The 22796-nt window shown below is 39.7% G+C and overlaps 1 protein-coding gene across 2 annotated transcripts in view; it reads left to right on the forward strand.

The window, feature by feature from the left end:
* Window positions 1-103: 103 nt before the first annotated feature.
* large1 (LARGE xylosyl- and glucuronyltransferase 1) overlaps window positions 104-22796 on the forward strand; it is a 96335-nt gene continuing 73642 nt past the window's right edge. Inside the window, exons 1-2 of one of the 2 annotated variants that reach the window (XM_029495287.1) lie at window positions 104-165; window positions 21327-21513. In XM_029495287.1, coding sequence (XP_029351147.1) covers window positions 21408-21513 — 106 coding nt within the window. In that variant the 5' untranslated portion in view covers window positions 104-165; window positions 21327-21407. Of the gene's footprint in view, window positions 619-21326; window positions 21514-22796 lie in introns of both variants that reach the window. The other variant, XM_029495286.1, reaches the window with a different exon arrangement.

Genomic DNA, 22796 nt, shown 5'->3' on the forward strand with positions numbered 1-22796 from the left:
TGATTTCACTGTCAAGGTTAACCGTAGGTTCACTCTCGTGGACTAGTACAGACTCCGGTCCGCTCCAATCCACTCCATTTTATCCTGCATCCCTCTGTGCTGCTGCACTGACTGCTTGTCTGGAATAAAGAGCTGCTGCGCTGAGGCCACGAACTCACGCACAGGGTAAGACACAGGCAAATATCCCTCACTGGACCCACCGAAAGCCTTTTAAGCAGCTGACCGTCACTAATCGAGTCTGCTGTAGGGGCCGCAACGATTTTGTTCACCCCCCCTTGGACTGTGTGTCGTTTCCTGCTGGTCGTAGTAAGCCGAACTGCTAATAACTACGCTCAGAGGAGACAAAGCTGCTGCGTGGCTTCGCAGCTACGAAGATTAAGATCGGAACGTCTTATCTGTTGTCACTTGTAGCCCGGGCAAACAGCTAACCCTGCTGGACCAATAAACAATCGCTGAAGTCTCCGACTACATGAAACGAGTCAGCGGCGGACCTTTATCTTATTCTGCGTAAGGACCGTTATGACTGACACTAAGATAGTAGTGTCCGTCTGAAACAGGGGAAACTGTCAACACTGTGGAATAATTTTATTACTGTAGCGTTTGGAGCCTCTGCAGCAGGTGAGTGGGATCTGCAATTTATCACGGTCCCATTTTATTCCTTGTAGCTACTTCAAACCGTTTGATATTTTTGGCATGACTTGACGTCTGCACTCATTGTAACCTTAAAAAGTCCTTGGGCTTGCATTTCCACGAACATATCTATACATGTGTTTGACTCAAGAGCAGTCAAGAACAGGCAAGAGCGCACATTCAGACTTTACAATCGAAGTCTACAAGAACCAGACAAATAGTCCTGTAAACGTCCTGAAGGAGGTACATAAAGGGGTGGTTGTTCGGTCAATCCTGTTATCCATCTTGCAAATCCTGACTTTTAGGCTCAATAAAACACTCCTGGGTTCACAAAGGCAGCACATTTTTTTAATGACGACTAATAAGCTAATAATTCTTATCCCTTAACAGTGGCTGTACTGTAGTCATAAGCTGCAGTCATACACAGACACAGAAGAGAGCTACAGTAATGAGAAATGCTGTTCTTGTATTAACGTCCCATTCAAGCCCCACCAATCACAGCACATATTTCTCTGTGCAATCAAAAACTAAACTGCAGCACGTGGTACACACTGCTATGAGAGTGGCCATCTTTTAACAGTCTGTTCTCAGGCAGGCAAAGGGGGTTTATCAGACTGTGGCACATCCTGTCCATATTTGGGGTTTTTACCTTCTGGTGGAAGGTATAGATAGTGGAATACAGCTTGAACTGTTATAAGCGCTATTTTATGCCTACCTCCATCAAAATTTAAGAAGCTCATGAGCTTTGGGTCAGGCTGCGAGAAGTGTCATGGTGCTTCTTCAAATTCTTCAATCTTCAAATTTGTATTCATTGTGTATGTATGTGTAAAAATAATAATAATAATATTTATATATATATATATCTGTGCTTTTTTTTGTGGGGGGGGGGGGGTGTACCTGTGGATTATCTTTGTCTTTGTGTTTATTTTTGTGAAGGAGCTACTGGCACATTGAGTCAATAAAAAAGTTCCCCTATTCTAATATTAGTCATTAGTCAACATGCCAAAAAAATATTAACCATTTCGATATGGAATACAACTACGTTTTTCTTTTCTTAATCAATGTAGTCTGCATTTCAGAGCTTCAAGCCTGTAGCTGTTTCTTTCTCAGACCATATACTTTGAAAAACAAGAATTGAATATCACAAACACCTAAAACAATGGCTTTGGTTAGCTTTTGAGAACAGCTCTAACCCATTTTTACCTTAGTTGCCCTTTAAAAAAGACAAGCGATGTGTCAGAGAACCACAGAAAAATTCTGAAAAAGTCTTAATTTCTCCGCCTCTGAAAGAGATGAAACATGTAAACGTATAAATTTTATCCCAGTGTTATATGTGATGCTAGTGGCTTGGCTGTCCTTTTCTTCATACTACTATGATTTATCCCCCTTTTTTCATAGAGTAGTTAGCTGGTCTGCGTCAGAATTAATGTTTTCAAAGCTTCTTTCTGAGTTACAACCCTTGGAAAAAATAAAAAAAACATTTATCATTATCATAGCATCGTTTTGGATTAAAAAAAATGGTACAAACGGTACATACATTTTATAAAATGCCCCAATTATGTCACTACGAGCCTGGTTGATGTCAAATGAAGGTGAAACACAATTTTTTGAAACAAAGTTCTAATTTGCTTTAGAATTGTATGTCTCATTGTGTAATCTTTTAAGCATTTCTCACAGCTCCAGACACAAATTGTCATTAGATGTGACATTACAACACCTTAAAATATAAAAGTATTATTGATTTCTAATACAAATAAAGTATATTTTAACTTTAAGAAGCATTCTTAAGAATGAATATGAAAACTACGGATTTGCTTATTTTTCTAAACTTTTCTCGATTCTATTCTTTACTTGATCATTTGCTCCAGTGGAAATATTCAGAAAAATTAGAAAAAAAAAAAAAGATTTTTTTCTTTTTATAAATGATGTAATGTTTTCAAATGCACAAAATGAAAGCTGGTTAACATAGTAAAAGTAATTTAATTGTATTTGAAATTATGTCACACCACAGGACGAGATGAGACACTGTATTAACATTTTTAGTAGAATTTAGTAGAAAGTATATTTGTAACAATTCCATTTGCATCTTATTTTAACATTCGTCAAAACCTAACATCTCATTAAAATATATTTTCTGAATGCACGAATTTGAACTGAAAGCAAAACATCACTCTGGATAAATGGCTGTTATAGTTTGATTATCCAATGACACACATCAGCTACTAATCTACAACAGGTAATACACATGTAATAAGTATGGATTAGCAATAGCGATGGTGATAGCTATAGCGGTAACAGTAGTAATATCATATGCAGCAACACTAATAAATAGTAATAGCAATGACAATCACAATAGCACAGCAACCGCAGTTGCACCAGTCTATCTATGGGTCTTGAGTGTGTGTGTGGGTGCGTGTGTGTATGTGTGTGTGGGGAGGAGAGAGAAGGAGTGTGTGAGTGTGTGTGAGCAGTAAAGATGGCCGGAGTCACATAAGTGAAGTTTTCAATGGCCGGCATGGCGATGGAGTGACGTTGACCACGCACCCTTCGGAGCCAAGATGACGACTGATTGCCGCGTGTGGATGTGTGTGAGGGGAAGAAAAGAGAAGGAGAAAGAGATTGTTTGCTGGCTCTGCTATTGTGTAGTGATATTGTAATAATCAACCATGGTGACGTCATCTGCCTCATCTGTCCCAGTGCTCCATCAACCCCTTCACCCAATTTTTGAAGACCTTTTCCCCCACTGTGACATCCACCCGCTGCCACTGCTCCCACCTAGCCAATTCATCAGGATTATGCAAGTTGAGCAACACTTCATCAAAACAACAGTTAGTGCCTATACGTGCACTGTTGTTCTTCTGTGTTACAAGCAATGTCTAAAAGAAGATTACACAGACTCTTCGTTGAAATCATGACATTAAAGACCAAAGAGTTAATCAGCAGCTGCATGTTCTCGTGCTGGTAGCATGCACATGTGTTTCTGTCTATAGGCCTGGCCTCTGTGACATGCTTAGGCCTATATCTGACAAACTGCCTGGAAGACATTCGATGCGTTTAGCTACATTCCTGGTTGTGTGGAGCTCAAATAAGGTTTTGGTTAGAACCCACCGCTGCATTTTCTTTTTCCCCCCTACTGTATCCTTTTTTCCTGCCAAGAGACTACTGTTCTCATTTCTCGACAAAAATTGAGTGACTTGCTGTTTTTATTTTTCTGCAGCACATCTTTTCTTCAGTGGTCTGATGGATTGATGAGCAGTTTTCTTGGCTTTATTCAAGTGATGCTTTTGAACTCTCATTTTTCTATTGGCTTTTCTCATGCAATCCAGCTCTGTTTTGAGTTTCATGTTTTCTTTTTCCAGCTTCTTTACTTTTGCTCTCAACTTGGATTGACAAACTTTTTTCTGGCCATTATTGATTTGCAGATGGTCTAAGGGAGGGATAGGACTGATTGCTGACAGAATAGTAGCTTGGGGACATGGAGAAAAAGAATACCTAGACAAGGAACCATGAGCAGGAGAGCTATGGACTTTAGGGCAACATCATATTCATGGGACACATCGAGTTATTCAGGTGATGGGGGTTATGTCCATAATGGCTGCCAGATCCTTCTTTCTGTTTTTTGACTTTGTCTTCCTCCATTCCTCACAAAGCTTTTCTGTCTTATATTGTTGGAGGCAACTTATTTTTCGTGGTTGAATTTGTCCTTTTGCTTTCTTTTCTTGATATCTGTTGATGGAGCAGACACAGCTATTATATTTTCTACACAAAGTGTACATCTCTAGGAATGCTTCACTAACTCCCTTTCCCTATTATCAATTTATTTACTTTCTTCTTCTCTCCCTAAGGATCTCCTCACGCCTGGCTTCATCAACATTTTAAAAACAACAACGCAACAAAGACAACGCTCTAACTAGATATCTGCCTGAATTGTGTCACACCACAGGACATTTTCACTATTGTGGCCATTTTGAGTCGTTGCTATATTAAACTGACCTTGCGTGTTATGCTAGCTGAATAAATGTATTGTTTTAAACCTAAATATGGTATTTTAATATATTTTTTTAACTAAAGTGGTCACACCGCAGGACTATCAAAAATGGACAACTTCATGGTTTGACAGAAACGATTAAATTTGTGAAATTAAAAAGAGAATAACACTCACCTTTCAACTAACTCAAAATATTCCAACATCTGGGGGACTTCCTGGTGGGGGGCTTGACTAAAAGACCCCTGTAGCTGTCCATATTACTGCCACTCCAAAAATCTTATATTTCATGCCACAACGCACACAAAAAAATTTTTACATTCAAGATCATGACTTTAGAATAAAATAATGTTCTATGCAACAGTGACCCCATCTCTGCACAAATTCCTCCATAACTGCTCCTCAATAGTTATTCCCAGGTCCTTCTCCCATTTAACCTTTGACCTGTCCATATCTGGTATTGATAAAGTGGACAAAAGAGTTGTATACTCCCTTGACATAATTCTGAATAATGGTTGGCCAGCATGACACAGATGGTCAGGTGGATACATGGGAGGTAAATCCTAATCTCCTTGTTGAGTGGCTCTAATAACTGGAGATAACTAAGGAAGTCTTTATAAAAGTTTCAAGAAAAGTACAGTTTGACAAATAGAGACATAAAAACTTTCGAGGCAGCAAATTAAGGCTGGGCAATAAAATGATAACGATAATTATCACGAAATAACTTTTGATAGAAATATAAGACATGGTTGATAGAACTCCATACATACGAATACGAAAAGTTTATTATGCACAAAGTGGAAATTTGCCTTGTTTTGACAGACAACACGAACAGCCAATGATAAAGAGAATAGTGCCATGCTGAGCCAGTCACGCAGCTGGAATAGAGTTACCGCCACGTCAGGCTAGGTTGACACACACATAGAGTAGGTGATGCAGCCGGCTTAAACGTAAGCACACATGCTTATGTGTTCGTAGAGTTCTCAGAGAGTTCTCAGAGTTTATACCAAACTTGGATTGAATGGATGATTAAAGGATTATCAGTTGCAGTTTTGATAGTTTTTTAATCCCATTTATACAATACATTTATTGGTGTCTCCTCTTTAATCTCTATCCTTTCAAAATGGAGCCATAAAGGAGAAGAACCTGTGTCAAACATCTGTGCCAAGAATCTGGATTGAGCAGCATAATAATACAATTGAAAATTAGGGCGTTTCGGACCTCCATCCTCATAGTCATAGTCATAGCTTCTTACTATGCCAAATAAACTGATTAATTTTTTAAGGGAGGAATATAATGCTGTTGGAACATGAATAGGAAGTGACTGAAACATACAGAAATCTACGCAGGATATCCATCTTTATAACATTGAGTTTACCAAGTAATGTCAGAGGCAAATCCATATTTTTTTTTCAAATCTCCCACGTGCTGAAGCAAACTAACTAAATTGAGCTTGTAGAGATTTTTAAGGTTACTGTCAAACACACCTAAATATTTAAAACCCATCTGAGAATATTTAAAAGGATACTTTCACTTTTATCAAGAGTAGCAATCAAGCCTGTTCTATCCACTGCTACAGTAAACAGCCTCAAGTCAGATGTTGCGTTCCTCGTGATCACTTGATCAATGATCACCTCATCATTGGAAAACTTCTGGGGGTTAATTTTCCTCAGTTTGAAATACAACACAGACCTTTAAATTATCAAGATGCATAGAATATAGAAACACATTGCCTCAATTTTTTTAAGTTTATCAACTGAAAAGTCAAAATTTTCCAGAACATTTCAGTTTGGATTACACCTTAGTTGTACCTTTTGATAGTAGTTAAATTAAAGTGTTCATTAAGTCAACTCAAATATCTGCAGTTAATATGACTTACAGTTTTCTGTTACAGTAACTCAGTTATTATCAGTTACTATGACTTAAAGTTTCCAGTTTTCAAACCACAGGAATAAGTTATCACTTAAAACCATGACAACACAAACTCATAAACATTGAGTTTTGGTAACATTTCAACAAGTACACAGTAGGCAGATATATTAGTATTTAAAATTAGTATTTAAAAACATGTGACTTGCACAGCCCACAATAGTTGAGAAATACCATTAAAAAATTATTAAAACAAAACATTAGTGTTACTTTTGCATTATATTAATGAGAAGAAAGGCACATTGCATAGTTTGGGCCTATTGGCTGTAGTGATGGGAATTCCAGCTCTGTTTAGAGAGGTTCTTTTGGCACGGCTCACTAAAAAGAGTGGCTCCTCAGATTGTTTTTTTGCTTAAATTAATTTATTACCATAAATAATAAATAATAATGTAAAATGAATCAATGAATGTAAAAAACAAAACAAAACAACAAAAATATTACATCAAATGTTCATTATTCATATAGCTTATTATACTCAACATGGAGCAGAGTGCTACAAAAAATAAATACATTTAAAAAACGTATAAATAAGTTTTCAATCAGACAAAAGATCCAATCTCTGATTGTATACTTATTTATTCATCAACTTTTAACTGTTAAGTGTGAAACAACAATAAATACAAAAAGAACAAAATAAATAAAATAAATATGTGTAAAACAAAAAGAAAAACAGGTAACAGTTTCATCTAGTCTTTAGAGAAGATTGGCATTGAGAAAGGTCAAGTGCCTCAGCTTTGAGGGGCTCCTTCTGTTCGTACACTTGTCAGCAGACAGCTGTCCTATAGGCATGGACATGAGAAAGTTCTTCAAAAACAGGCGACCAGGACAGAGAAGCAGCAGGGTGGAGGAAAAATGGAAATGAGATGAAGAGAGGTCGATTAAGTTGTTTTTGCTCATGCACTGCGCCAGATGTTAATGGAAATTATTATATTAATAATTATATATTGGGAGAGAGTCCAGCTAAAGTAGCTAGCTTATCCACAGGACGTTAACATACTGACATGTGTTACTCCGTTGGCTGGGAAATTTATTGGGCTATTTTTATTTTTAGATTGAGGTAACAACAACATACATTTGATAATAAAGCAGACCTCCAAACAGGCATTTCTCATGTTTCTTATCATCAAACTGCAACAATGAACAAAACAGCATATACCAAAATATAATAAAATTATTCCGCAGTATTTGCATTATCTAACAAAAATGTAAGTGAAAATAGGAATAATGTGCATTCATGGTGATATTGCCACGAGTGAACACACACAATGAAACAGGAAAACTCCCCAATCAATTGTGACTGTGAGAGATCATTCACCGTTTTGAGGTGGCTGCATATGTGGCTTAGGTCCACAATGACCCAAGACAGGCTGCAACACCTCACTGTCTTGGCTGTTGAGAGGGATCAGCTGTCAAGCTTGATAAAATCAGTCAAAGTCATTGACTGTTTTGCTGACACGAGGAGTAGACGGTACATGTTGATGTTGACTTAGACTGTTTAAAGTGAACTAAACTCTTAACAAACTTTGTTCATGCATGTTACTGTCAATAAATATTGGCTACCAACTACTAACTGTAGTGCATTTGCAAGTGTGAATGGCACTTAATATAGTGGGGGGGTGGGGCCCTAGCAACAATAAATGAATTACTATTAGCTTACCAAAACATGGTCATGGACTACAGTTAACACTTTAAAATGACATGTTTTCCTCAAAACATTGTTTTTATAGCATCTATAGATGGAAAATAGTGTAAGTAAACTTGGTTTAGTAGTTTGTCAGTGAATTAATTTTGATCATGTTTTTAACACAAATCTTATTCAATTTTAGATCAGTGATCTTTCTTTTTTGCAAGCAAGTACAAAGTAAAATATGATCTGTGCAGTGCCAAAGGTTAAATATCAATTAGGAAGATAGTATGAATGGAACATATTTAAGAGTTTTTGAATTGAATACTGCTAAAAGTTTTGATCAAACAGTCAAGTTGAATAAAGGATGATGATGTGTATGGGATTGCATATGATTTAGGATTGCCACATTTCAATTGCCTGCCTAAAACATTGAGAAAAAACAATGTTAGTTATTGAGATGGTAAGGTATATTTTATATTAGAGAGAGATAGAGAGAGAGGTGGAATTCACATACAAATGGATTACCTGGTATCTTAATAAAAGCCCCAGTTGTCTTCCTTTACTCATAATTTCTTGAAACTGGTACAGAAAGATGTAAATGCATAAACTGATGAAGGATCAAAAAGCATCCAAACAGTGTCAAATTATAAATACTTCCATTCTGTTAATGATCTTTTCATTTAATCCCCAAAATGTGAATGCATCGCCAGTCAAGCTATTAAAGCCATCAAGCAAACTTAACATTACTTTAACATTATAACATTGTAAAGAAATGCAGCTGCACTTGAACTTAAACTGCATGGTTAAATCGACAATAACACTATTTCTAAAAACAAAAGCCTTACTGCCTCATTACAATATGAACACACAACTGAACACCTGCGAGGGCTGCTAGCACAACGGTCCCTTTGGGAGAGCAGCAAAGCACATAAAAAACACAGACCCACCATTTCAGCTATTTTTTTGACACACACCCATAATACAACTAAATATTAGTATATTAACAATAAATAACAATCCAATCCAGTGAGGCTGACTGCTGCCACGTAGGTCCAACTTTCTGCAGTGCGGCTTCAGTGAATGAATGAAACCGCCACATTGTGCTCAAACTAATTTATTCACCATAATCGTACCTTTGACACCTGATGAACTACAGACACTTATATCAGTATAACATAAAAAAAAACAACAAAAGGCTAAATTACACCGCTTAACAGCAACGATGACAATTGTCAAAAAACTCTGTGCTTCTCCCAGTAAGCAGTGCACCTGCAGAGCAATTAACTCTTCTCCTACTTATACCTTACCATACACCATTAACCATATGCCACCTACCTAGACAATCAGGTAACCCACATTATTGAAGACAAAGAGATCAAAAAATGGCTCTAACACCCTAACCCCCCTAATTAAATGTCATCTGGCATTACAATTATCTTCAAATTGAAATCAATAGAGCCATAATGTAAGTGACATGAACCAAATAACCCCCCAAATTTGTAAATGCTTAGTGACAGCTCTTTGCAAGATGTTGGTCTTTGTCTGAAGACATGCAGAGTGTACAAGTTTCCAAAACTTTGCAGCCGCAGAATCCATCACAACAACGTGTCCAATAATCAAATATATCCTCTTTGGATTCAGTTTCTGGTGTTCTTGGAGCAGGGGGAGGTACTGTATTTCTGAATTTGTCTCTATCTCCTCTTCACATATACATCATCCTTTTTATACAGTCCAAGAGACATGACTGGTTTACCTTTCATGAGAAAAATGTGGTTTGGAGTGAAAGGCTCGAGGTCAGTGGGATCTGAGAGCTTAGTGAGGGGGAAACCATTCAAAATTGACTCAACCTTGCACAAAACCGAGTCCATCATTATGCAAATCAAAATCAAATCAAATCAGATTTATTTGTATAGCTCCAAATCATAACAAAGTTACATCAAGGCACTTTACATATAGAGCAGGTCTAGACCAAACTCTTTACAAAATTATTTAGAGACACAACAAATCCCCCGATAAGCAAGCACTTGGCGACAGTGGCAAGGAAAAACTTCCTTTAAGAGGCAGAAATCTCGAGCAGAACCAGGCTCAGGGGGGGCAGCCATCTGCCTCGACTGGCTGGGTTGAGAGTGGGAGAGAGAGAGAGTGAGATAGGCATTGTTGGGAGGGTATAGGCAGGAACATGTTGCTGCATGAAGTTCAGAAATTCAGAATCTGCAAATGTAACACAGAATTAAGAACTTTCCTCCCCGTTCGAATGACATGTTCCCAGACACCAACATTCTCCACTGGATGCCATCTTGCAATAGAGCTCCCTGCGGTTATGATCTAATAACACCAGTGCCTCTCTCAGCTCTTTCACTGCTCCCACAAAGCTTGTTCCGTTATCTGAATGAAAAACTGGACACTTATCTTCTTTGACTGATAAACCTTTGTAATGCATTAATACATGTGTCAGTGTCCAGGGATGGCGCTACTTCCAGATGAACAGCTCTGCTTGCAAGACAGGTAAAGATGACACCATAATTCTTACAGATGCATTGACCTCTCTTTACTTACAAAGACCCGAAATAATCTACCCTGTCATTTGTAAAGGATGGGAGATCAGGAAGAAGCGTTTGTTGTGGAAAGTCTGCCATTTTTTGTTCACCTACCCTTCCTGATATTGCCTGTAGAAGCAGCACTGCGATATGATTGGAATTTGTTATCCAGAACTTACAGAGCAGCTTTGACAGCATATGATTTCTTCCACTGTGACCCATTTTATAGTGAATGTGCATCAATATGAGCATGGCGATGTATTGATCTTTTGATAAAATGAATGGATGCTTGAGTGCTTTAGGCAAAGCTGCCTTACTCAAGCATCCTCCTACCCTCAGAAATCCATCCTCCAGATGTGGATCCAGTCTGTTGGTCGAACTGCCTCTTGACACAGACTTGTCAGCTGATTGAGCAATTTCTTCCTTGAAACTCATTTTTGGTTGTAGAGAATGATGGCTATTTCATCATCCAAAAAATCCTCAGCTGACAACACCTGACTTCTCATTGCTCTTTTGGCTCTTTTGTGGAGTTCAAGAGCATATAATTCCTTTCTCCTTTGTTTTGACTACAAAAGGATCCTTTTCCATTTGCAAAACCATTGAGCTGTCTCTTTGAGTGTCTTCCAGTCTGAAAAGTGCGATATGATCTGATCAGTTGCATTAGGAGTGTCCTGAGTAATGATGTTATTTACAATAGCATTCCCTTTGACCCTGAAATCATCATCTACAAATGTGGCCTCTGTGATGTCTAAAGGCCAGTCCTTCTGTGGGTCAAAGAGAAACTTCAGACCTTCAATCCAGCTACCACCATTCAGCAGGTCCCGAAATTTCATACCTCTGGAGGCGTAGTCAGCTGGGTTTTCTGTGGCATTTATGTACTTCCACTGAGAGACATGAGTTGCATCTCAAATGGTTGACATCCTGTTTGCCACAAATGTGTGAAAACACATTTTTATGTACTTGAGCAATCCAGTACTGTCTGTCCAGAAAGCTGACAGCAGCAGTGGCAGCTCCAACTCTACTTTCAATGCTTGGTCTACAAATATGGCCGGAAATGCACCTGCAAGCTCTAGACGTCTAGCCTTTATAGGGGTGACTCTTGCCTTAAAAAGCAGAAAAGAAACCTGCTCTCGCTGCTTTCAGTCCTAAGGTAGATGACAGTACCGAATCCATTTTGACTAGCATCAGAAACGTTACGCATCTGGTTATACATGCAGCTTTAATGCATCTCTCAAATTTGAAAAATGCCATCTGCCTCGACCAGTTGGGTTAAGAGTGGGGGAGAGAGAGAGAGAGAGAGGCTCAGTCCTTCCCCCAGCAGCCTAGGCCTACAGCAGTATAGCTAAAGAGTAGAGGACTTTAACTTTTTAACTATAAGCTCTGTCATACAGGAAGGTTTTAAAGAGTCCGCCCCCCGGACCGATGCTGGAAGTTGGTTCCATAGAAGAGGAGCCTGATAACTGAACGATCTGCCTCAAAGGGTTACTCTTGGAGACTCTAGGAACCACAAGTAAACCTCCATCTAGAGAGCGGAGTGGCCTGCTAGGACATTAAGGAACTATGAGCTCTCTGAGATATGATGGAGCTTGGTCATTAAGAGCTTTATATGTTAAAAGAAGGATTTTGAATTCTACTCTATATTTTACTGGCAGCCAATGAAGAGCAGCTAACACGGGAGAGATGTGATCTCTTTTCCTGGTTCCTGTTAATATTCGTGCAGCAGCTTTCTGAATTAACTGAAGGCCTTTTAGAGATTTGTTTGGACATCCAGATAGTAATGAGTTACAGTAGTCCAGCCTAGAAGTTACAAATGCATGGACTAGTTTTTCTGCATCATCCTGAGAAAGGATGTTTCTGATTTTCCTAATATTTCTCAGGTGGAAGAAAGCTGCCCGACTAACTTGTTTTATGTGAGGGACAAAGGACATGTCCTGGTCAAAAATTACTCCAAGGTTTCTTACAGTGGAGCTGGAAGCCAAAGTAATGCCGTCCAGACTGATGAGATGATTAGATAGTATTTTTCTGAGGTGCTTAGGACCAAGTACAATAACTTCTGTTTTGTCAGAGTTGAGAAGTAAAACATTTCCAGTCATCCAGACTTTTATGTCTTCAAGACATGCCTGCAGTCTGACTATCTGAGTGACTTCATTTGGCTTCATTGATAGGTACAGCTGAGTATTGTCCGCGTAGCAGTGGAAGTTGAGGCTGTGTTTCCTGATAATGTTGCCTAGAGGAAGCAGATAAAGCGTAAAGAGGATTGGTCCAAGTACCGAACCCTGCGGGACTCCATGACTGACTACAGTACATGAGGAGCAGCTGTTGTTTACATGAACAAACTGTTGTCTATCTGATAAGTAGGATTTGAACCACCTTAGTGCAGTTCCTTTAATTCCAATTTCACGTTCCAGTCTCTGTAGTAAAATATTATGATCTATGGTGTTGAATGCAGCACTAAGATCTAGAAGGAGAAGTATGGAGGCTGATCCATTGTCTGAGGCCATTAGAATGTCATTGGAGACTTTAACCAGCGCTGTTTCTGTGCTATGATGGGCTCTAAATCCTGACTGAAACTCTTCAAACAAACTGTTCCCATCCAGATGCTCGTGTAGTTGTTTTGCTACAGCTTTTTCAATGATTTTAGAAATAAATGGAAGGTTCGATATGGGTCTATAGTTTGCCAAAACATCTGGATCAAGATTAGGCTTTTTAAGCTGGGGTTTGATGACCGCAGTCTTAAGTGCCTGAGGTACATAACCCAGAAATAAAGTCAGATTAATCAAATCTAGAATGAACGGCTTAATTAAATAAAAGATCTCTTTAAAGAGGCTAGTTGGTACTGGGTCTAATAGACAGGTTGACGGTCTGGATGATGAAACTATAGAAGCTAGCTCTGAGAGATTCAGAGGTGAGAATGATTCCAGATGTAAAAGAGGCGTCGCAGCTGATGCAGGAGTTGCTGTATTCAGTAGGGGATTTTTATCTAACGTGGGCAAGAGCTGATAAATTCTCTCTCTGATCGTGAGAATTTTATCAATGAAAAATTCCATAAAATCATCGCTGCTGAGAGCTAAGGTTCAATTGAGCTATCACTCTCTGTCAGCCTGGCTACAGTGCTGAAGAGAAACCTGGGGTTCTTGTTTTCTTCTATGAGTGCTGAACTTCTAGCATTGTGGAGAGCTTTTTTATGTGTTTTTAGCCTATCTTTCCAGGCTCTGTGAGAATCTTCTGACTTACTGGAACGCCAGTTTCTTTCTAATTTGTCAGGTTTTGGGTTAAAGCTGGTGTTAGTGTTCTGTCCATGTCACTTCCTGTTTTATTTTGTAGTCCTGGTCCCTTCGTGTTCCCGGTTATGTTACTTCCTGGTTGTGTCCCATGTTGACTGTCTCCCCTGCCCTGATGTGGATCACCTGTGTCTCTTTTACCACTGTGTATTTAAGTCCTGTTTTCAGTCTTGTCCTTGTTGGATCATTGTCGTTGTCGTTTCGCTGTGTCGTTGTCATTGTCGGGTCACCGTGTTGTTGCCTTGTCCATGCCTTGTCCATGCCCTGCCTAGTTGTCTTGCCCATGCCCTGTAGATTTTTTGCCCTGTCTGTTCTTGAATAAAGTCCTTTTTTCCACCTACCTGGGTTTCCGGCTCCTGCATCTGGGTCCTACCCGCAACACACTCACCGCGTTCTGCCCCCCCAGTCCTGACATAAATTACTTGATGTCTGCTTTAAGGCACGGATTTGGTAATTATACCAGGGAGCCATCCTCTTCAGATTGAATACTTTCTTTTTGAGAGGGGCGGAATTGTCGTCGATTCGAACGCAGTGTGGCCATAGTACTAGTCACAAGGTCATCAACCTGCGTATGGGAGAAATCCTCATTTTAATTTAGATATGGCATTGTTGGGAATGATGACCAAATGTTCTCTTTAAATTTAGCCACAGCATCTTCAGATAAACATCTTCTATAGCTGAATTTATTCCTCAATGCTGTGGAGCCCATTAAAGTAAACTCAAATGTAATAAAGGTAATAGTCAGACAGGAGAGAATTTCAATGCCATATGTTTGAACAAGATCAAGAATATGATTGTAGAAGTGAGTGGGTTCATTCACATGCTGGGGAAAGCCAATTGAGTCTAGTAGGGAAAGAAACCCAGAACTAAGGCTGTCGCTTTCTACATCAACATGTATATTGAAATCTCCCAGTATAATGATTTTATCTGCACTGAGTACTAACTCTGATATAAACTCAGAAAACTCTGATAGGAATTCTGAGTACGGACCAGGTGGACGGTATACTGTAACTAACAGAACTGGTTTTTCACCTTTCCAGTCTGAGTGGGAAAGACTAAGAGTGAGGCTTTCAAAAGACCTGCAGCCAGATTTTGGTCTGGGGTTGATTAATAGGCTTGACTGAAATATTGCAGCCACCCCCCCTCCTCGACCTGTGGTAGGAGGGATATGAAAGTTAATTCAGTTATACAAAATAAATCAATATCATGATTTTGATGATAATGATCGAATGTTCAACAGTCCACATTTGGATCACAGTGTTATTTGAGACTGAGTTTGTGGCTGTTTTAATTTCAGTTAGGTTTTTGTTTTTAGCTCCTCTTCTGTTTAGTTTGGGTTTATTAACTTTTCTAAATTTAGGTGGTTGGGGGACAGACACAGTTTCTATAGACCTAAACATAGACAGAGACTCTATTCTATTCTCGGCAGGTGGCCGCTCTGACTGAGGCGCAGAGGAGCGTGTTAAACTGCATCTCTGCCTCCTGGTCTCGACCCAGGATTGTCAGGGTTTTGGATTTCTAATAAAATTGGCCATATTCCTAAACATGAGAGCAGCCCCATCCACAGTGGGATGGACACCATCTCTCCTAATTAGACCAGGTCTCCCCCAAAAAGACTTCCAGTTACCTATGTAGCCCATGTTGTTTTCGGGACACCACCTCGACAGCCAGCGGGTTGCATACATACATGTATTGCATACATGTAATCACTGGTCCGATTGGGGTGGGGGCCGGAGAAAACTACAGTGGCCGACATCGTTTTAGCAAAAGTACACATCGATTTCACATAAATTTTTGTGACTTCAAACTGCCGAAGTCGGGTCTTGTTACTGCCGACGTGAATAACAGTATTAGCATATTTACGTTTACCCTTAGCCAGCAGTTTCAGATAAGACTGGATGTCGCCTGCTCTGGCCCCCGGGATACACTTCACTATGGCCGCCGGTGTTGCTAACTTCACGTTCCTCAGAATAGAGTCACCAATCACTAGAGTCGGCTTTACAGTGGGTGTGTCGCTGAGAGGGGAGAACCTGTTGGAAACGTGAACTGGTCGGTGGTGAACTGGGGGCTGCTGCCTACGACTATGCCTCTTGCCTCGGACAGTCACCCAGCTGCCCTGACAAGATCCCGGCTGCTTGGGAGCCACTGGGGGGGAGGAAACTATCTTAGCTGCCGTATGAGCTCATCTAGGTTGGCCCGCACCAGCTACAGGGTGGTGGCTAGCTACACTAGCATAGGTTGGGCTAGCTAAAGTGCGGAGCTGTGATTTTCGCCTCCATTTCTATCATCATCCTACATCTATGACAAGAGGTGCTATCATAAAAGGAGGCAGAAGAATAACTACACATGAGGCACAGAGAACAGGAGAGGAGAGGAGGAGGAGGAGGAGGAGGAACAGAGAGTGGAGACAGAGAGCTAGAGGACATTGCTAATCGGGTAGTTTGATTAGCGGAGGAGCAGAACTTGTTATAACCTTTGGAGAAAGGGGAGATAGACTTTTAAACCTAGTGTTGGTGTGAAAATAATTTGCTGTCGGATTAATCGAGTGAATTAGGAAATAATAGCAGAAGAACAGTGGAAACAACACACGAGATGACAGAGCACAGCAGAGAGCACAACTGCCATTGACTGGAAATGACGCAACACGCTTACCGCACAGCTTCTGTGTGTGTGTGTGTGTGTGTGTCAAAACCCGTGCTTGAACCAACTTGAACTTGATCATAAACAGAACTTATAACGGACAACATTCCTTTCCTGGTCTGCGGCTGTTCTTTTACCATCATTTTGAATTGAAATGTGTCTCCACACACCATTGCAGTCCGAGCTGTTTCAACTGCAAGTTCATCTCTATCTAGGTATATTTCTTTACAGAATTTAACTCTGTGCTTCTCCTCAATGAAAATTGAGGCTAGTCGGTATTGGGTCTAATAGACAGGTTGATGGTCTAGATGATGAAATTCTAGAAGCTAGCTCAATAGTAGTTGCTGTATTCAGTAGAAGATTATTGTATAATGTAGGTAAGAGCTGATTAATTCTTTCTCTGATTGTCATAATTTTATCAACGAAAAAGTCCATAAAATCATCGCTGCTGAGAGCTAAGGTTCAATTGAGCTATGACTCTCTGTTGGCCTGGCTACAGTGCTGAAGAGAAATCTGAAGTTGTTTTTGTTTTCTTCTATTAGTGCTGAGTAATATGAGCTTCCAGCACTGTGGAGAGCTTTCTAATAAGATTTGAAGCTTTCTCTCCAGGCTCGGTGAGACTCTTCCAAGTTACTGGAATGCCAACTTCTTCCTAATTTCTGCTTTAAGACACAAATTTGAGTATTACACCACAAAGCCAGCCTCCTATTTTTTATTACTTTCTTTTTTAGAAGGGCAGCATCATTAAGATTTGAACACAGTGTGGCCATAGTGCTATCACAAGGTCATCAACCTGTGCATGGGATAAATCCTCATTTGAAATTCAAAATGGTGTTGCTACAAATGATGACTGAATGTTCTCTTGAAATATAACGTAAACTCAAATGTAATGAGGTAATGGAGAGAGTTTTTAGGAAAGACTGTTAACTTGTCAATTTCAATGCCATAAGTTAGAACAAGATCAAGGATATGATTGAAGCAGTGACTTGGTTCATTCACATGCTGGGAAAATCCAATTGAGTCTTGTAAGGAAAGAAACCCAGAACTAAGGCTGCCACTTTCTACATCCACATGAATGTTGAAATGTCAGAGTAGAATGATTTTATCTGTACTGAGTACTAACTCTGATAACAGGTTTTTCACTTTTCCAGTTTGAGTGGGAAAGACTAAGAGTGAGGCTTTCAAAAGACCTACAGTTAGATTTTGGTCCAGGTTTGATCGATAGGCTTGATTGAAATATTGCAGCCACCCCCCTCCTCGACCTATGGTCTGACAGATATGAAAATTAACATGAGTGGGGGGGTCTAGCTTCATTAATACTGACATACTCATCGTGCTGCAGCCAGGTTTCTGCTATACAAAATAAATCAATACTATATATATATATATATATATATATATATATATAGTATTGTAGTATAAGTATTTGTTTAATTTAGGTTTAGTAACTTTTCTAAATTTAGGTAATCTGGGGACAGACACAGTTTCTATAGACCTAGACATAGACAGAGACTCTATTCTATTCTATTCTTGGCAGGTAACCACTATGACTGAGGCGCAGAGGAGCGTGTTAAACTACAGCTCTGCCTCCTGTTCTCCACTCGGGGTTGTTATCAGTGTTATTTAGCCATTGGGATTACGCTTGCAAAGTTGTGTGCACACCTTGTTTAGTATGGTCATAAACTAAAACTAATGGAATCAGATAGACTTGATTTTTTTGACCCTAACCCTAATATAGTGACTTGATTTTGACAAAACAATACCTAAGCCACTGAGGCGCTGCTACCAGGACCAGTTGGCGCATTGTCTGATGAATAAATCACGTGCTGTGGTCAAACTAATTTATTCACTATAATCATTATTTTGAAAGTTGCCTGTTGAACAGCAGACACTTATCAGTATAACTTGTATAAAAAACAACAAAAGGCCCAATTACACCACTTAACGGCGCTGTCGATGATGGTCAACAAACTGGGTGCTTCTCCCGGTAAGCAGCACACAGAGCAGAGTAATCAACTCTTCTACTTATACATGCCCATCCACCATTAACCATCAGGTAACCCACATAATTGAATGCAGACACAGAAAAAGGCAGTCCCAGACAGACATCCCAAATCACACAAACAGGAGATGCAGTTGCAAGAAAAGGTATGTGAACCCTTTCTGTATAAATTGGTCATGAAATGTGTTCTGATCTTCAACATGTTACCATTCACAGTGCTGTGTGGAAAAAGTATTTAAACTTTTGGATTTAATAATTGGTTGACCCTCCTTTGGCAGGAATAACCATAACCACACATTTCCCATAGTTGCAGATCAAACCTGCACAATGCTCATGAGGAATTTTGGACATTTCCTCTTGACAAAACTGTTTCAGAAATCAAATCAAATTTATTTGTGTAGAGCCAAATCATAGCAAAGTTACATCACAGCACTTTACATACAGGTCTAGACTGAATTTCTTATAAAATGATTTAAAGAGACCCAACAGATCACTGAACACTTGGTGACAGTGACAAGGAAAAACGTCAGGCAGAACCAGTCTCGGGGTGTCCATCTACCTCGACTGGTTGGGTTGAGAGAGGGAGAGAGAGAGAGGCACGGTATTCAAAACAGGCGTAAGCAGGAACATGGGATGGCAATGAGCCATCACCTGCAGTATGAGGAAAGCGAGAGAGAGGAGAGGAACTAGGCGAGACAGGGATTTCAAGTGCAGCAATAATCTTGGGATGCCTGTTGTGAATCACTCTCTTGAGGTCATGCCACAGCATCTCAATCAGGTTGAGGTCAGGACTCTGACTGGGCCACTCAAGAAGGACAAATTCCCCACAAAAAGAGACACAGAGACAATAAACCAAATTAGAGAGAGTTTTCAGAGAGTTCAGATGAAGAGGAAAATTATTGATCCAATAAACTGAAGCACCGCCACAACTAGGATGGAGGACAACTCCATTGCCATTTTTGTTGCTGTTGCAAATGCCTTTGCGATCGCTAGTGCTCGAGCTGTAGCTACTGCTATTGCTGATGCTATTGCTGTTGCTGATGCTATTGCTATTGCTCCCACTACGGTTACCCCTAATGCTAGTGCCATTACATGTGTGTTGCCTGTCGAAGTTAGTAATCAGGGTTTTGCTTTTGATAATTGAAACATAATGGTCTTTATCCCAAGTAATGTTATTTTAAATAATCATTGCTGTGAATAAATCCTATTTATAATTTAATCCCGGTGGCATCCTGTCCTGTCCCCAAGCTCCACCAGCAGCCATATTGAGCCATCTCACACCTGTACCATTTTACTGGATCAATTTTCACCCATCTCCCTCAGTGATCTGACTAATACTGTTTCTCACACTTGCTCTTCCATGTGTCCCCTTAATGTTGTACCTCCCAGATTAATAAAAGAATCTATCAGTGCTACTGGACCACCTCTACTTGCTGTCATAAAGCGGTCCTTCTCTTCAGCCTATGTTCCTGAATCTTTTAAAGTGGCCTCAGTTCAACCCCTACTCAAAAAATTGAACCTAGATCCCAACATTCCATCAAATTATAGACCAATCTCCAAGCTACCTTTTACTTCTAAGATTTTAGAAAAAGCCCGGTGACCTGTCAAATTTAACTACCCTGCAACTGCCTGGCTGAGATGAAGGACTGGATAGCTCAAAATTTTCTTCAGTTAAATCACAATAACACTGAATTTCTGGTTTTTGCCCAGATCAGGACTCCACTAACATCCTCAAACACCTCAGTCCGTTGGAAACTTATAGAAAGCCCTATTCCAACCTCTGCATCATTTTTGACCACCAGCTGAAATTCAATAAACATGTCAAATCAGTTCAGCCCTGCCACTTCCACCTCAGAAACATTGCTAAGATACGCCCACTATTCTCCTTCCAGCAGCTGGAAATGGTCATTCGTGCTTTTTTGTGTCCACTGGTTTAGACTACTGTAATGCTCTGTATTCTTGCCTAAATCAAGACACCATTAACCAGTTACAGCTAGTCCAAAACTCTGCAGCAAGACTACTCACTAAGACCCTCATCTCGCTCTCACATCACCCTGGTTCTGATGTCGCTACATTGGCTTCCCGTTAGATTCAGGATTCAATTTAAAATCTTCCCCCACACCAATAAGGCTTTGAGGGGTCTTGCTCCAGTGTATATCAGTGATCTGTTACAGCTGTATTCCTCTGATAGACCCCTCAGGTCCTCTGAGCAGGCCTGCTGGTTATACCTTGCTCTTAACTGAGGGGACTGTGCATTTGCTGGACTTACTTTTTGAATTGTGATGTCTGAATTGTGATATGTGATGTTGTAATGTTTTCTCTTATCCACAACCATTTGTTCTTTGTAAAGCACTTTGTAACCTATGTTTTGAAAAGTGCTATATAAATAAACTTTTACTTACTTACTACAGTGTGCCTAGGCTACCACCACATGTTTAATACATATCTGGTTTCCCCTACTCTTGCCCTGCAAGGATTGTCCCTTTCATGTTTTTAAAAAGAATGTCTTTCGTAATTAGTTTTTGTTATCAGTTATACTGCAGTAATTTTGATTTCCTCATCATGGTCTATTAGTTAACCTTTGGCTCTGAGTTGTGTTTGATATTGGGGTCCCTGCTTAGTCATCAAGACTGCGCGATAATGAACTAAAGAATCTTGAGTAATTATTTAAAACATCCCACTCTCTCTCTTCCAGTGCAATGAATGGATCTGGACAACATCTGTTACCCACATAGAGGTCACATTACCTCTAATTTCATTTGCTGGGCTCCAGAGGATGCTGGTGATGTGTCGCGGGCGCAGGAAGTTCCTGGCGGCCTTGCTCGCCATAGTTTTCATCCCAACAATCACCTGGCTTTACCTGTCGGTGGGAAGCTTCCAAGGTAAATGCAGCGGATGAAACAACACATTCGTATTCAACCCCAATTCCAAAACAGGTGGGATGCTGCAAGATGTAAATAAAAACAAATGCCATGCAAAACTCATAAACCCAGATTTTCACAACATATCAAACATGTAAACTGAGAAATTTTACGATTTCATGAAAGAATAATGGGTAATCTTTGAATTTGGGGGCAACAAAAGGCTGGAAAAGTGAGCAACACTAGCAATAAATCGTTTGAGGAATATTTTGCAACTAACGAGGGGTAAGTTGGCAATAGGTCATTAGCATAAAAAGACCATCTTAGAGGGGCAAAGATGGACAGAAGTTGACCTCCTCTATATTAAAAACAGACCTGATTCTGAAATGTAAATCACTGCATTTGCTCAGGAATACTCCCATGTATCATTTTCTTCCCATGTATCATCCATAAATGCATGTAAAAACTCCATCATGCAAAGAGGAAGCCATATGTGCACATGTTCAAGTATAGATTAACCATCTATGCTGAAAGGAATATACAGGTAGAGTAACATATGCTCTGGTCCACTTCTACATGCTCCTGTTCCTGGGAAGGCCTTGCAGAACTGGTGTGCCTGCAGTCCAGACCTTTCACCAATTTAAAACATTTGAAAGGAAATGTAAAAAAATCTGTTCCAACTTTTTAGGAATTGCATGCACGTCATCAATGACAATGAACATAGCAGCAAGGTGTGTGGCTTCCAGATGTCTTTTAATGCCATGGAGTCAAGCCCCCTGACATTTGTGATCAATAATAATAATGAAATATCTCTTCAAATAAAACATCACCACCTCCATTTTTTGGAGCATCATGCTCCAAGTCTGTACACTGATTAATCTCAGCCAATATTTACCTCAATATTGATATTTAAATTGTGTCATTCAAAATAGTTACACCATAAATGTGACATTTCTGGTTCATCTGACAGTATCAAAGTGGTCTCAATTCAAGGATATGCTTGAAATGATTGTGGAGGACCGCAAGGCACAATGTTATGCACAATTTTTTTCCTTACGTATTATATCTCCCAGTGCCGTTGTTTCTGAGCAAGAAGGTTCTGGGTTCAATTTCCAGACCTGGAGCCTTTCTGTGCGGAGTTTTACATGTTCTCCGTTACTGCACTTCATTCAGTACTGTGATTAATATTATTATTATTATTGTTGTTGTTGTTGTTGTTGTTATTAACAATGAGTAATAAATCTATATGGCCAAGTTCTCTTTTTTGACCAAAAATAACTCAGTAACCAACTTGGCTGATTCAG

Source organism: Echeneis naucrates, chromosome 23, assembly GCF_900963305.1.
Source record: "Echeneis naucrates chromosome 23, fEcheNa1.1, whole genome shotgun sequence".
NCBI classification, from domain to species: domain Eukaryota; kingdom Metazoa; phylum Chordata; class Actinopteri; order Carangiformes; family Echeneidae; genus Echeneis; species Echeneis naucrates.